The 15,235-nt window shown below is 36.1% G+C and overlaps 1 protein-coding gene across 7 annotated transcripts in view; it reads right to left on the bottom strand.

The window, feature by feature from the left end:
• Window positions 1-2,099: 2,099 nt before the first annotated feature.
• Window positions 2,100-15,235, bottom strand: part of ZPBP (zona pellucida binding protein) — a 105,834-nt gene continuing 92,698 nt past the window's right edge. For 6 of the 7 annotated variants that reach the window (XR_012375953.1, XR_012375952.1, XM_025853121.2 and 3 more), the window contains one exon: window positions 2,100-2,307. Coding sequence is in view for 4 of the 7 variants with exons in the window: in XM_025853121.2 (XP_025708906.1) it covers window positions 2,213-2,307 (95 nt within the window). In the remaining 3 variants the exon portion in view is untranslated. The remainder of the gene's footprint in view (window positions 2,308-15,235) is intronic. The other variant, XR_012375954.1, reaches the window with a different exon arrangement.

The raw sequence follows: 15,235 nt of genomic DNA, 5'->3' as shown, positions 1-15,235 counted from the left end.
TTGATGTAAACATCACATTGTTTTAAAGTTAAGAAATGCTTTGTTAAAATTAAGGCATTATATAAATGTAAGATATTATTCTGATGCAAACAAAAATAACAAACACTTGAAACTGCATTATGACAATAATCTCTCTCAGGGATTAGTTTGTAATTTTTACCCTACGCACTGTCATCACTTAAAACAATTTCCAACAGTCTCCGTTATATGTTAATAAAGGCAACAGTTATCTTAATTACTGAAGTATGTATTTATACTCCTAGGACACTTCTATGCCTCACTCCCACGACTCCCCTATTGTTTGTCTACTCTTACCCCAGACCACCTTCTCTTCTGGACTGGATTCCGGTCTCCAGTATTGCACCACCATTATAACTCTGCTCTGCTTCCCCAGGCTGACTAGCTATTGAGCTGATATTGTTCATCCCTAGGACAATGTTTCATAAGTTAAATTCCTCAGCATTTTTTTTAAAATTTTTTATTGTTATGTTAATCACCATATATTACATCATTAGTTTTTGGTGCAGTGGTCCATGATTCATTGTTTGTTCATAACACCCAGTGCTCCATGCAGAACGTGCCCTCCTCAATACCCATCACCAGGCTAACCCATCCCCCCACCGCCCTCCCCTCTAGAACCCTCAGTTTGTTTCTCAGAGTCCATCATCTCTCATGGTTCGTCTCCCCCTCCTCAGCATTTTTAAATACCAGGAAAAAAGTTAATCCAAACTCAGGCAGTACTAAAGAAAATGTATTTCAGTTCATCTTATTACACAATTAAGAAATCTGGAAAGCTTCAGAGGCTGCACTGCTTTTAGAGATGGAGACTTAGGAGGTCTTTTACTAGTTACAAAAGACATGTACTGTAAGAACCATAGCCCCCCCAAACAGTATAATGGCAAATATGTGACTTACTCCACTCCAGCAAAGAAAGATTTTTAAAGGAAAAAACCTCTAAAAACCATATGAAAACAATTACATCATGATTATGAGTTACAAGGAATGTTTTTAAAAAGATCACCAAGGCTAACAAAGAAATGTCATTTCACTTCCCTTTGTACAGGGTAATGTTTGTCCACAGCATGACCAAACGGGAGATTAACTTATTAACTGGTCAATTTTAAAAAGTCAAATAGATCCTAGATACAAGTAAACTTTTTCCCTGTCAATGCACAGTTGTGCCTAGATACCACCTGTGTATATTTGCCATTTAAAATGTTTATGTCTTAAGAAAGGAAATATGAAGGGAAAAAAACAGGGAATGTCCAAGATCAGATAAAGTGTTACCAGTACAAATGAAACAATAAAAAAATTGAGAAACTACTCTTCTGTAAGTGGCTCATGTATTTTTCTGGTATTTAAACCCTTACATTATCGGTAATTTTTCATATTCAAATACAGCACCCCACTATGAGAGAGGGTATGGTGGTGGTGGCAGAAGTATCCGTGATGTAACACTTTAATGATAAAGGAAATGCAATAAAAGATATGATGATCGTTTGATACATTTCCCTAGAGGTGTCTTCGGGGCAAGAAATTGCCTAATTTCTCTCTCTCCACACTGTGAAAGTTCAAAGGTTAATTTAGGCACATACAATGGTTATTCTATTCTAAAATGTCAGAAAGGTAATTTAAAGGCCTCTAAACCAAAAAGGTGAAGACTGCCACCCTGAACTACATTAAAAACCCATCGAGTTGTTGGGACCTGGCCTTACACTGAAGTGGCTAAAAGTTGCAACCAGAAGATGCAAAGGCTTTTTAAAAAGTGACCTTCAGCTATGAAAGGTCACACCAGAAGAAATAAAATCTCATAAAATTAAAGGAAGGAAACAAGCTGGAATTAAAATGACTATGGAAGAATATGGTGGCCTGAGACTAGTCAACCTACTGTAAAGAGAATGGGCTGTTTTAATATAATCCTGAAAAATCCTTTGGGCTAACACCAATAGAGTATATTTAAAACCCTTTTTAAAAAACAGCGATCCAAGAAATATTCTGAAGTCATATGTAGTTCTGGCATTAATGTATAAAGATCAGTGGATGGTCCATTCGTAAAGCATTTGGACATGTAATGTTTCAATTAAAATGATGACACCGTATTTTGTAAAATCTAATATATTTAATTTTGGCATAATAGTGATTTATTATGTATTAATATTTCAAAAATATACTTTTGTGTTTAACAAACCACTAGAGATCTCAAACTCATGGCCTATACGCATGCTTTTGCTCCAAACGCCAGGCTGCTATTGCATTGAAGGCAATGGGTTCCATCACGGGGGTTATAAGACCCAGGGCTGCAGATCACTGTGAAGAAAGAATAAGTTAATAGGCAACAGTTTCCTCAACTGCCACATCAGTTAATTTTACATGTAGGATACATCTTCAAAAAAGACTCTTTTTCCTTTTTATAATTTGTTGTTAATCGTGGCAAAATATATATAAAATGTACCATCTTAACCATTCTTAAGTGTACACTTCAACACTGTAAAGTATATTCACGTTGTTGTACAACTAACTTCCAGAACTTTCTCATCTGGGAAAAACTGCAAGTCTATATTCATTAAACACCTCTCCATTTCCCCCTCCCCTAATGCCTAGCAGCAACCCTTCTACTGTCTGTTCCTAAATACCTCATATAAGTGACAAGTTGTAACTTTTCACTCTGACACTGGCTTAGACCAAGACTGTGACCCCACACGGTTTTACTGATCACGTAACGTTGGGTTGAGAAAGTCAGCTGGATCCTGGTGGGCTGCAGCAGAAACCACAGCGCGAAAGAGGGCCCACGCTAAGAACCACACCTTTGATGCACACATAGCCCTAGATATGGGAAGATCTTCCACTTTATTTCTAATAATCTCCTGACCTCACGTCCTATTTCTGTCACTTGCTGAATGTTTAACTTCGGAAAAATTACTAACTTAACTCAGTTTGATCATCCCTAACGTATGGATAACTGTATATAATGAGTATGTTACCACAGTGATCTCTGCCTGACAGAAAGTAAAGAAGGGCAGAAAGATTCCAAGGGCAAATACATCCTCAGTCATTGACTGACTTTGGGATTCAGGGTAAGTGATCAACTCTTAGTTCTAGCTTCCTCATTTGTAAAACAGGTGCAGTAACAACCAAGTCTGTACTATTATGCGAGGACTGAAATCAGATGATTTAGATGAAAACGCATCCAGAATACCGCAAGCCTTCAATAAATGCTCTGTTGTCTGTGGGACCGCCTCCTGCCACGCATGAAGGCCACGTGACGCCAAGCTCTCTAACTGGGCTGGGGTCTCTGGTTACCCTGGTCCTCCTTTTCCTACTGCAAATGTAGTCAGCCAAGGCTTCACAGAGAAGTTCGTTGCACATCTAAGGCATGGTTGTTATGGGCCATCAGAGAAGATTCTTTTTCTGGCACCATGATCAATAATATGTGCCACTGTTTGGATCTGGGTCATGGTACATTATTCAATTTCATATCACCCTTTCAAAAATATTCTTTCAAACTGGGAAATATTTTAACTGTTACTCAGAGAAGGTATTTTTCATTCTGTTTTCTTTTTTAAAGGATTTCTTTTTTTTTTTAAAGATTTTATTTATTTATTCATGAGAGACAGAGGGAGAGAGAGGCAGAGAGAGAGAGAGAGAGAAGTAGAGGGAGAAGCAGGCTCCCAAGGAGCAGGGAGCCCGATGTGGGACTCGATCCCAGGACCCTGGGATCATGACGTGAGCCGAAGGCAGACGCTTAACCATCTGAGCTACCCAGGCGCCCTTTCATTCTGGTTTTAATAGATATTTTGGGGAATAATGTTGCAGATAAAAAATACTGGTTAAACAAAGTTAAGTAGATTTTTTGCTGCAGTAACAACAGTATTTAAAGTGGTGATGTATAGGGTAAGATTGTCATGATGTGACATTTTTCAAAGGTGTGTGATCATGGTACTCTTTCTTTCAAAACACATATTAATATTTCTTAAAGCACAAATATGGAAATGCTGAGAAAAGGTATCAGGGTTAAGTCAATACACAGGGAGAAGAGAAACATAAATCTGCAGGCAGTCCTTACACACATACTTTATACCGAGGATCACCAGCAGAGCTGACACTGGCATCTAAACCCAAGTTTAAATAAATATGATCTTCTAATAAATGTCCTTAGAATTAATAAATCTTTATAACACAGTATGTACAATACCTCAGAGTCCTTATCTATAGCACTCTCTCCTACGACATATCCTAAAATGTCATGTTCTCTTTTATGTGGAATTGAGGAAAAATTTTCAAATGTTATTTAAATTTAAAGTAGAGGATTAGCAAAATTATCTTCTAGTTTTTAGTCTCACTGAGCAGAATGGTTCCCAGCTGCAGTTTTGAGAGCAACCTGATTAAATCTTGGTAAGAGGAGCAGGAAGCACTGATGACTGATCAGTACTGACATACAAAGAAATGAAAAGCAGGCAGAGGAAAATATCTTCATGAATTTAGGATAGGGAATACTTCCTTAAAAAGGGAAATAACTAAGCATAATATAAAACATGTGATACATGTGGTATTAAAATTAAGAACTTAATTAAAAATGATAAAAGTAGGAATAGTCAAGCAACAAAACTGGGTCACAGTTGCAGCAATAACCAATAGAATACCATCCAGAATATACAAATAATTCCTATAAATCAATGAGGACAGAAAACCAATTTAAAAATAGAAATAAATGAGAAAAAAATGTCTGACTAATGTCGTTTTTATTGAGACACACACACACACACAAACACACACCAAAACCGCTCAAAGAAATTAAGAATTTGGGAAATGCAAATCAATAGCAAACTCTAATATACTGACAGTGACTTCAGCAAAAGGACAGCTCCAGGCCCCCATGGAAATATTAAATAAACAACTAGAGACTGGCTAAAATAAACTTGTAGGAGGTCTGAAAATTAGTTGAAGATCAACAGCAACCAAATGAACACAAAATCGAGAAGTCATGTTCCAAATGGTACAAAATTTGTGGCATTTTTTGCTCGACCTTGTCCCGGCTCCTCTCCAGGGCAGACCCACGGTTTCGGGGGCGGGGGGGGGGGTAGCAGCCCAGTGCTGGGTTCCATCCCACACACCAGAGAGCAGAGCAGATGGGATCGGCCACCTGTCCGATGGCCACCTGAGGGGTAGGTCTCAGTGTTGCTCCTTTCAGAACTCGTTCAAATCTCAGGCTAGGGGAAGTCCTGGGCATATTTCTGAGAACCACAAGGTGATGACAGACCCCCAGATACCTGGGGCCAGAGACTGGTGACTGAGGAATACGACAGAACACCAAAGGACCACAGAAGAATCAGTGCGCGGACTCTCAGGAAAATGAAGATATTAAAAAACAAGCAAAAAAAAAAAGGCAGCCAAGTATACAGAGGAATCAGAAGAGAGCACAAAGGACCAAACATATGAGAAGGTTCTCAACGTCATTAATTATTAGGGAAGCACAAATCAAAACTAGAGTATGGTATCACTTCACACACATTAGAATGGACACTATCAAAAAAAAAAAAAAGAAAAGAAGTGTTGGTGACGATGTGAAGAAATTGGAGCCCTTATGCACGGTTGGTGGGAATGCAGGATGGTGCAACTGCTATAGGAAAAATATGGAGGTTCCTCAAAACATTAAAAATGGATGTACCATATGATCAAGCAGTTCCACTTCCAGATACAGAGACAAGAAAACTGAAAGCAGGATCCTGAAGGGACATCTCTAAACCTTTGTTCAGTGCAGTGTTGGCGAAAAGAGCCCAAGAGTCCCTCAGTGGGTAAACGGATAAAGAAAATGCGGTATATATACATAGCAGCATATCGTTCAGCCTTAAAAAAATAAATCCTGCAACGTGCTGTGTTATGGACGAAACTTGAGAATATTATGCTAAGTGAACTGAGGCCAGTTATAAAAAAATAAATAGTACATGATTCTGCTTACAAGAAGTATCTAAACAAATCCAACTCAGAGAAATAGAAAGAGCTGTGGTTTCCAGGAGCTGGAGGAGGAAGAAATGGAAGTTGTTGTTCAAGAGGTTATGGAAAACATAACATAATAATAAAAAGAAAAAAAGAAAAAAACAAAAAAACAAGAGGTTATGGAAAGTTTTAGATATCTGCTGTACAACTGTCAAGTTAGGGCTACTGAACTGTATACTTAAAAGTGGTCAAGGTAGATGATTTTATGTTATGAGCTTTCTAACTACTATTAAAAATTTTTTAAAAATACAACAAAACGTAAGATAACCAAAACCTTCCAACAAATAAGAGGCCAAGTCTATATGTCTTCACAGATGAATTCTACCAAATATTTAAAAAAAAAAAAGAAAATCATTAACCCCAATCCTTCTCAAACTCTTTTAAAAACTGAAGTGGAAGGAAAACTTCTGGACTCATTCGGTAAGGGCAGAATTGCCCTATTACTAAAGCCAAAGATAGTACATGAAAACAAACCTATGGACTAATAAACCTTCTGAATATTGATGGAAAAATCCTCCAAAAAATACTAAACCAATTTAACAGCATATTAAAAGGATTATATACCATGGTCACCTAGGGTTTATTCCTAAAATGCAAGGACAGTTTGATATATGAAAATCAAGGACAGTTCCTTATATCACATTAACAGAATGATGGGGGGAGGAATACCATACAATCATCTTAACTGCACAAAAAGCATTTGACAAAATTCAACATCATGTTACAGTAAAAACTCTAAGCAAATTTCAATTATATAATGGGGTATTATCAACCATAGTTACTATGTTAGATCGTTAGACTTTATCCATCTTATAGCCAAAAGTTTGCACCCTAAGAAAGAAGAACTTAAAGGTTCTCATTAAAGATAAAATCAAATCAAATCAAATCAAATCAAATCAAAAAATAAATACGTGAGGTGATGGGGGTGTTAATGAACCAGATGGGAGAAATCCTCCCACCATGCATACGTATATCACATCATCACAATGTACACCTTGAATATCTTACAATTTTGTTAATTATACCTCAATAGGTATGAAAGATACCACAGGAACATAAGTAAAGGAGCACAAGGCAAAGTAGTCAAATAAAAAGGAGAGGAGTTTTGTAGTGAGTCAAATTTGGTTTCAAATTCTAATTTTTCACTTAGTATCTTTATGAACACATGCAAGTACCATAAGATTGCCGAGATTCAAGTTCCTTGATTACAAAATTTGGATACTTCCTGCATCAAAATCTTTGGTGTTTAAGAAAACACTGGCCAAACTTTTAGCAAAGCTTCAGTTATTATTATAAAAAAATGAGTGAAATGTATATTTCTGTGGGGTAAGCAGAGCTTAATGCACTGACTGAAACATACGCAGCACTCAGGATACCATGACAAAACTCAATCTTGTGTTCTCCTTATTCTTGAGCTCCTATAGCAAATCTGTATCGCCCATGTGGCCCTTACTACATTTAGTCATTAACTGCTACGTAAATTTTCATATGTTCAGATTTATATCCCATTAGATTACACATTCCCTAAAATTCCCACAAGCTAAAATTGTGTGTGTTTTTGATAATTCCCTCTCATATCACTTAAAACCATGTTTGGTAATGGATAATATAATAGATACTTATTTAATGTTAAGAAAAAACACTTAAAAGAGAGGAATAAAATGGATTTTCCTCAACCTGATAAAGGGCCTTCATGAAAACCCACAGTCAATATCATAACCATAAGAGACTATAAGCTTTTCCTCTAAGATGAGGAAAAAGACAAGGATGACTATTATCTCTGTTTCTTTTAATATAATATTGGAAGTCTTACCCAGGGCAAGGCAAAAAAAAAAAAAAAAAAGAATTCAAATTAGAAAGAAGTAACGTTAGCCTGTCCACAGTATGATCTTCTATGCAAAAAGCCCTAAAGAATCCACCAAAAAAAAAAAAACCCTAATTGACCTAATAAACAAATTAAGCCAAGTTACAAGACACAAAATTGACATGCAAAAATCATCTGTGTTTCTATACACTAACAATGAACAATCCAAAAAGAAAATTAAGAAAAACAGTTCTACTTACAAGAGCATCAAAATATACTATTTAGGAGTAAATAACCAACAAGGCATAATACCTGTATAACCAAAAACTACTAAAAATTACTGAAAGAAATCAAAGACACAAATAAATGGAAAGACATCTCATGTTCATGGGTTGGGACATTTAATATTGTTAAGATGTCAATGCTACTGGAAACCATTCACAGATTCTATGCAAATTCTACCAAAATCCCAGTGACAATGTTTTCAGAAAAAGAAAAATCCATCCTAAAATTCACTGAAACTGAAGGGATGAAGAAGAGCCAAAACAATTTTGAAAAACAAAGCTGTAAATTTCATACTTGCTGATTTTAACACTACAAAGCTACAATGATAAAAATGGTCTGGTCCTGGCATAAAGATAGAGCTTGAGACAAACAGAATAAAATAGTCAAGAAATAAACTCTCAAATGATTTGGAACAAGGGTACCAAGATCATTCAAATGAGGCAAGGGCAGTCTTGTCAACAAATGGTAGTAGGTAAGGGGGATATCCACATGCAAATGTATGAGGCTGGACTCCTACGTTAAGCCGTATGTAAAAGTTAGCTCAAAAAGATCAAAGATACAAACAGAAGAGCTAAAACTGTAAAACTCTTGGAAGAAAATGTAAGATAAAAGATGCATGACATTACAATTTTCAATGGTTTGTTTAATATAACACCAAAAGCATATGCACAAAAACAAACATAAATTATTTGCAAAGGAGGTTAATATCCAAAATAATAAAGAACTCTAATTCAACAACAAAAATTAAACAACCCAATTAAAAAGTAGGCAAAAGCTTTGCGTAGCCATTTCTCCAAACAAGACATACAAATAACCAATAAATACATGAAAAGATATTCAACATCACTAACCATCAAGGAAATGTGAATCAACACCACAATGAGACACCACTTCACACACATTAGGATGGCAAGTTATTAAAAAAAAAAAAAAGTAAAATAACAAGTGTTGGCCAAGATGCAGAGAAACTATAAGCCTTGTGCTTTGTTGGTGGGGATGTAAAATGGTGCTGCCTCTGTGTATGGTGGCTCCTCCAAAAATTAAAAACTGAACTACCATATGATCCAGTGATTCTACTTCTGAGTATAAGTATATGGACTGAAGGTGTATGCCTCTCTAAAATGTATATGTTGAAGACTTAACTCCCAGTGTGGCTCTCTCTATAGATGGGGCCTCTTAGGAAGTAATTACAGTTAAATGAGGTCCTAAGAGTGGAACTCTGATCTGATAGTATTAGTGTCCTTATAAGAAGGGAGAACAGAGTGCCAGCTCTCTTTCTCCTGTACACATTAACCAAGACCATCTGAGGATATAATGAGAAGGTGGCAGGCTATGCCATCTGCAAGCCAAGAAGAAAGCACTCATGGGAAACCAAAACCTTGAACCTGGACTTCTAGACTCCAGAATTGTGGGGAAAAAAAATTGTACTGTTTAAGCCATCCAGTCTGGGATTTTGTTATGGAAGCCCAAACGGACTGATACAATATTTATCCAAAAGATCTCAAAGCAGGATCTCAAAGAGATATTTGCACATCATGTTTGCTGCAGCATTATTCACAACAGCCTAGAGGTGGAAACAACCCCAATTTCCAATGACAGATGAATGGATAAAAATTAAATGTGGTACATGCATGTGGATAGAGAAGGTTTAGTACAAGTCACAGGAATAAAAGACACGGCATAGGAAATATAAGCACTGATACTGTAATAGCATTGTATGGGGACAGATGGTAGCTACACTTGTGGTAAACATAGCATTATGCATAAGCTTGTCAGATCACTATGTTGTACACCTGAAATTAATGTAACATTGTGTGTCAACTATACTCAAATAAAAAAAATTATAAAATAAAAGAAAGAAGATGTGGTATATACGTGTTAGGTGAACTAATGTGAAACAAATGTGAGAATGTGAAACTATGAAAAGTAATGTGGAATGAGTTGAAAATGTGTCATGGTAACCTACCACACATTTTAAAGAGAATGGGAATGTGGTCCATCCATACAATGGAATATTATTCAGTCTTAAAAAGAAAGGAATTCTGACATATGATACAAAAGAGATGCTAAGGGAAATAAGCCAAGCACAAAAGAACAAATACTGTAAATTTCTATTTATATGGGGTACCTGTAGTAGTCAAATTTACAGAGACAGAAGAGTGGTGATTGTCAGGGACTAAAGGAAGAGGGGACTGCAGACTATTTAATAGGTACAGAATTTCAATGAGGAAGATGGAAAAAGTTCTAGAGATGGATGGTGCTGATGGTTGTACAACAATGTATATGTGCTTAATGCCATAAAATTGTACACTTAAATATGCTTAAAACATTATTTTATGTATATTCTACCACAGTTTAAAAAAATGTGATGCATTACATAGGGTCATCAGATTGCAAATATGTAAAGTGTGATTGATTATGCCAAGAACTGCATACAGGATTTCTCCTATGTTGCTATTGTAGAAGTGTTAATTAATACACCAAATTTGGAAAGCATGCTGATATATTTTAATGAACTGCATGTCTTATGACCCAGTGTTAGGTAAAGACGTTGAAGAATCTTGGAGACTAGGGTATATAAACAAAGATATTCATGGCAAAAAACCCCAGAAGTACGAAGCAATTTCAAACAATGAAACAGATATATACATCTTTATATATTCATGATAGAATATTATGTAGAAATAGAAATTTTTAAAGATAGTTTTATAACCACAAAAATATGAATGAATCTCACAAATACAGTCTACAATAATGTGAATCAGTTAAAATGGCCTACTATTAGATTCTCAGGCTGGATTTTTAAAAATCCAACTTTATGCTGTGAAAGCAAAAATGTAAATATTAACCCAATTAATTTATACCGGCAATACACTCAAATAAAATCTCAACCATAATTTTCTTTTATGTAACCTGACGAACAATTCAAAACTGGTAGCATTTAAAAAGCGTAAAGAAGGTGGTTTATCCCCTCTAGACATCAAGACACTTAATAAGTTTAGTAATTACCACAATCAGTAAAACAAAAAAGAGGACATTTTAAAAGACATATATATGGCATGTACCCTTATTTTAGATCTTAGGGTAAAGGAAATTTTGGTATTAGTGGAATAAATTACTAGAAAACCTTTTTTTCATAACTATGAGGCAGGTAAGCCTTTTCTAAAAAGAAAGAAAGAAGCAATAAGACTCATACTACATTATACAAACAAAAAATATGTACCAAAAACAAGTGGTAAGAACTCCAATTCTAACTTGTACCAAATTAATCCATCTGCAGTAAAAGTGATAAAATCTGGAAAAAGCAGTACACACGATTTCACAGCACTGAAGAGGTAGCAAAAGCAGGCAGATACCGAAGGCATGCTAACTCCTGAAAGGGGAACTTTACTGGGTAAAATCATTGTTTTATCACTGCAGTGGGCACTCACCTGTCTATGTGGCCCATGGGTGGGTAAAACTGAAGCAGAAATTCAGTCTCACTGGTTACAAAAAATAAAAGGACAGACTTTTAGGCCACCAGAACAAATGGAAAGTAATGGGAAAAATTCAGTGAAACAGAATCAGGAGCTCATTTAATCTGCATATAAACTCCAACCCCAGATAACTGGCTAATGTATAACCTTCACATGTGTCAATGACGTTGCAAGCAGCTCAGCAAAAAGCAAGAGTTGGAAGGCTGAATAAACAGAGATGATACCTATGCTGGGGGAAAGAGTTTAGATTTTGAATCTGTCATATTATTAAAACATAAATCAACAATCTTCAGAAGAAAAATAAACCAGAAGACTCTACACAGTACTATCCATAAAGTTTAGTATATCATAAACATTATTAGATTTTCAAAGACACAGAAAACTGTGACTCATAGTCAAGAGGAAAAAGATCAGTAGAAACAGATCCAAAATAACATAGATGTGGTAATTAGCTATAAAGACTTTACAGCAGGTAGCATAAATGTATCCAAGGACATATATTACCATAATAAGTAAGCAGATTGGAAAATGGCATCAAAGAAATGGAAGCTCTAAAGCAAATAAAATTCTGGACCACAAAACTAAAATATTAAAAAAAAAACCTAGATCTGTTTAATAGCAAAATAATGACAAAAGTAGAATATGTCAGTAAATATGAAGATATACCAACAGGAATTGCCCATTCTGTAGAATAAAGAGAAACAAAAGTTTCAAAAAATGAATAGACAATGATGCCAGCAAAAACACTGGTAGCTCCAAAAGCCTGTCCCAACCAAAAAGATACAAAAAAAATCAAGCAAAACTCTCAGAGTTAACTCTGAAAGAACTCTGGAAAACAATCAACATACCAGAAATAATAATGTGGCAGAAATAAGTCTTTTCCTATCTGTAATTACTTCAACATAAATGGATTAAATTCCACTACCAGAAGTTGGAGATTGACAGAATGAATAAATAAAACATGATACAACTATATGCAATCTGTAGGAGACTCACTTTAGATCAAAAGAAACAAACAGGTTGAAAGTGAAAGAATGAAAAAAGATATTCCATGAAAATAGTAATGAAAAAAGAGCTGGGTTGCTGTACTAATAATATACACTAAAGAGAATAGTCAAAAACTGTTATTAAGAGGAAAAGAAAGAAACTACATACTTACAAAAGGGTCAATTCACCAAGATATAACAATTATAAAAATATGTACAACAAACAATAGGTACACAAAATATATAAAGCAAACTGACAGAATTAAGGGAGAAACTGACAAAGCTTTATGGTAATAGAGATTTCATTACCTCACTTCAAATAATGGATAGAGTTTTTATTTATTTTTTTAAAGATCTTATTTATTTGACAGAGAGAGAGCAGGCACAAGTAGGCAGAGTGGCAGGCAGAGGGAGAGGGAGAAGCAGGGTCCCTGCTCCCAGGACCTTGGGATCATGACCTGAGCCCAAGGCGGATGCTTAACCAACTGAGCCACTCGGGCACCCCTGAATAGAGTTTTTAGACAGAAGATCAGTGGAGGGCTGACAACACAATAAACCAATTAAACGTAACAGACATTCATAAAACACTCCACCCACAGTGACGGAATACCCATTTTTCTCAAGTGCACATGGAATATATCCTGAGATAGAGAATATTTTGGGCCAAAATACAGACCCTAAAAGACTGGCATACAAATTATTTATAATCACAACACAATGAGGCTGGAAATCCATAAAATAAGAAAAAGTGGAAAGTTCACAAATATGTGCAAATTAATTTTCTCTTGAAAGATCAACAGGATAAAGAAAATATCAAAAGAGAAATTGGAAATGCAAAGTCGTTTCGACATTAGAAAATCAATCAATGCAAATTTCTATACTAACCTAATAAAGGACAAAAACCATATGATTATTTCAAAAGTTGCAGATAAAGTATAGGACAAAATTCACTAACTATTCATGATTAAGGCTTCAGAAAACCCAAGAATGGTAGGGGACTGCTTCAAACTGGCAACAAGCATCTAAGAAGATCCTACTGTTGATACCATACTTGAAAGTAAAAAGTTATTTATCTCTAATATTGGGAACAGGGCAAGAATACCTGTTTTTATTTCTACTCAACACTGCATTGGAGGAGCTAGCAAATGCAATAAAACAAGTAAAAGAAATAAAAGGCACAATTATAAGACAAAGAAGTAAAACCGCTATTACTTACAGATGGTATGTTTACTCGTGTAAGAAAAATAGAGTATAAAAATAATTTCGAGATCTAGTCAGTGAATTAAACAGAGTCACATGATCCAGGTCAGTATTTCTGCCCATGAATGCCACTGAACAAGCATCATTAAAGTCTCCCCTTCCACTGCTGTCATGCCTAAGTCAAAGTCTCCCAAAGAGCCCAGGTAACTGTGGAAGCTCTTCATCGGAGGTTTGGTCTTTGAAACAGCTGATGAGAGTCTAAGAAGCCATTGTGAGGACTGGGGAATGTTCATGGACGTGTAGTACTGAGAGATCCAAACATGAAGCACTCGGGAGGTTTTGTCTGTCACGTATGCCACTGAAGAAGAGGTGGATGCAGCCATGAACGCAAGGTCACACAAGGTGGTTGGAAGAGTAGTGGAACCAAAGTGGGCTGTCTCAAGAGAACATCTGCAAAGACCTGGTGCCTATGTAACTGTGAAGAAGATTTTTGTTGATGGCATTAAAGAAGACACCAAAAAACATCACCTAAGAGATTCGGAAAAGTATGGGAAAATTGAAGTGATTGAAATCATGACTAAGACAGTGGCCAGAGAGGCCTTGCTTTTGTAATGTTTGATAACCATGACTCCGTAGACAAGATTATCATTCAGAAATACCCTACTGTGAAGGCCACAACTGTGAAGTAAGAAAAGCCCTATCTAAGTGAAAGATGGCTAGTGCTATATCCAGCTGAAGAAGTCGATGTGGGTCTGGAAACTTTGGTGGTAGTTATGGAGGAACTTCAGTAAGTGAGATGGCTTTGGTGGCAGTCAAGGTGGTGGTGGATATGGAACCAGTAGGGATGGTTATCATAGACATGGTAATGATGGAGGCGAGGAAGGCTACAATGATTCTATTAACTACAACAATCACTCTTCTCATTTTGGACCCAAGAAACAGTGGAAATTTTGGAGGCAGAAGCTCTAGCCCCTAAGGTGGTAGAGGCCAATGTTCTACCAACCAACCACACAACAAAGGTGGCTTGTGGTGGTTCCAGCAGAAACAGGAGTGATGACAGTGGCAGAAGATTTTAATGAATGCCAGGAAAGAAAGCTGAGCAGGAGAGGAGAGCCAGAGAAGTGACAGGAGAGCTACAGATTACAAGAGATTTATGAACTCAGCCATGCACACTGGTGGCAGGTCCTAGCTGCCACAAAGAAGACACGTTTTAGACAATACTCACATGCATGGACAAAAACTCGAGGACTGTATTTGTGATGAACTGTATAACAGGTTAGTTTAGTTTCTATTCTATGGAGGAGTGTAAAGCATTCCAATGACGGGTTTTAATGTGGATTTTTTTTTTTTTTTTTGCATCCATGCTATTGATTGCTAAATTTAAAGTCTGATCATGATGCTGAATGAATGTGTCTTTCTAAAAATGTAGCTTAAATTCAGTCTACTCTGAAGACATTCTGGTAAACTACCCCAACAATGTGAAGTTAGAA

The sequence above is a fragment of the Callorhinus ursinus genome, unplaced genomic scaffold, assembly GCF_003265705.2.
Source record: "Callorhinus ursinus isolate GAN/ISIS: 27379988/994484 unplaced genomic scaffold, GSC_fseal_2.0 scaffold60, whole genome shotgun sequence".
Taxonomy (NCBI): Eukaryota; Metazoa; Chordata; class Mammalia; order Carnivora; family Otariidae; genus Callorhinus; species Callorhinus ursinus.
This window is presented reverse-complemented; position numbering and strand designations above follow the sequence as displayed.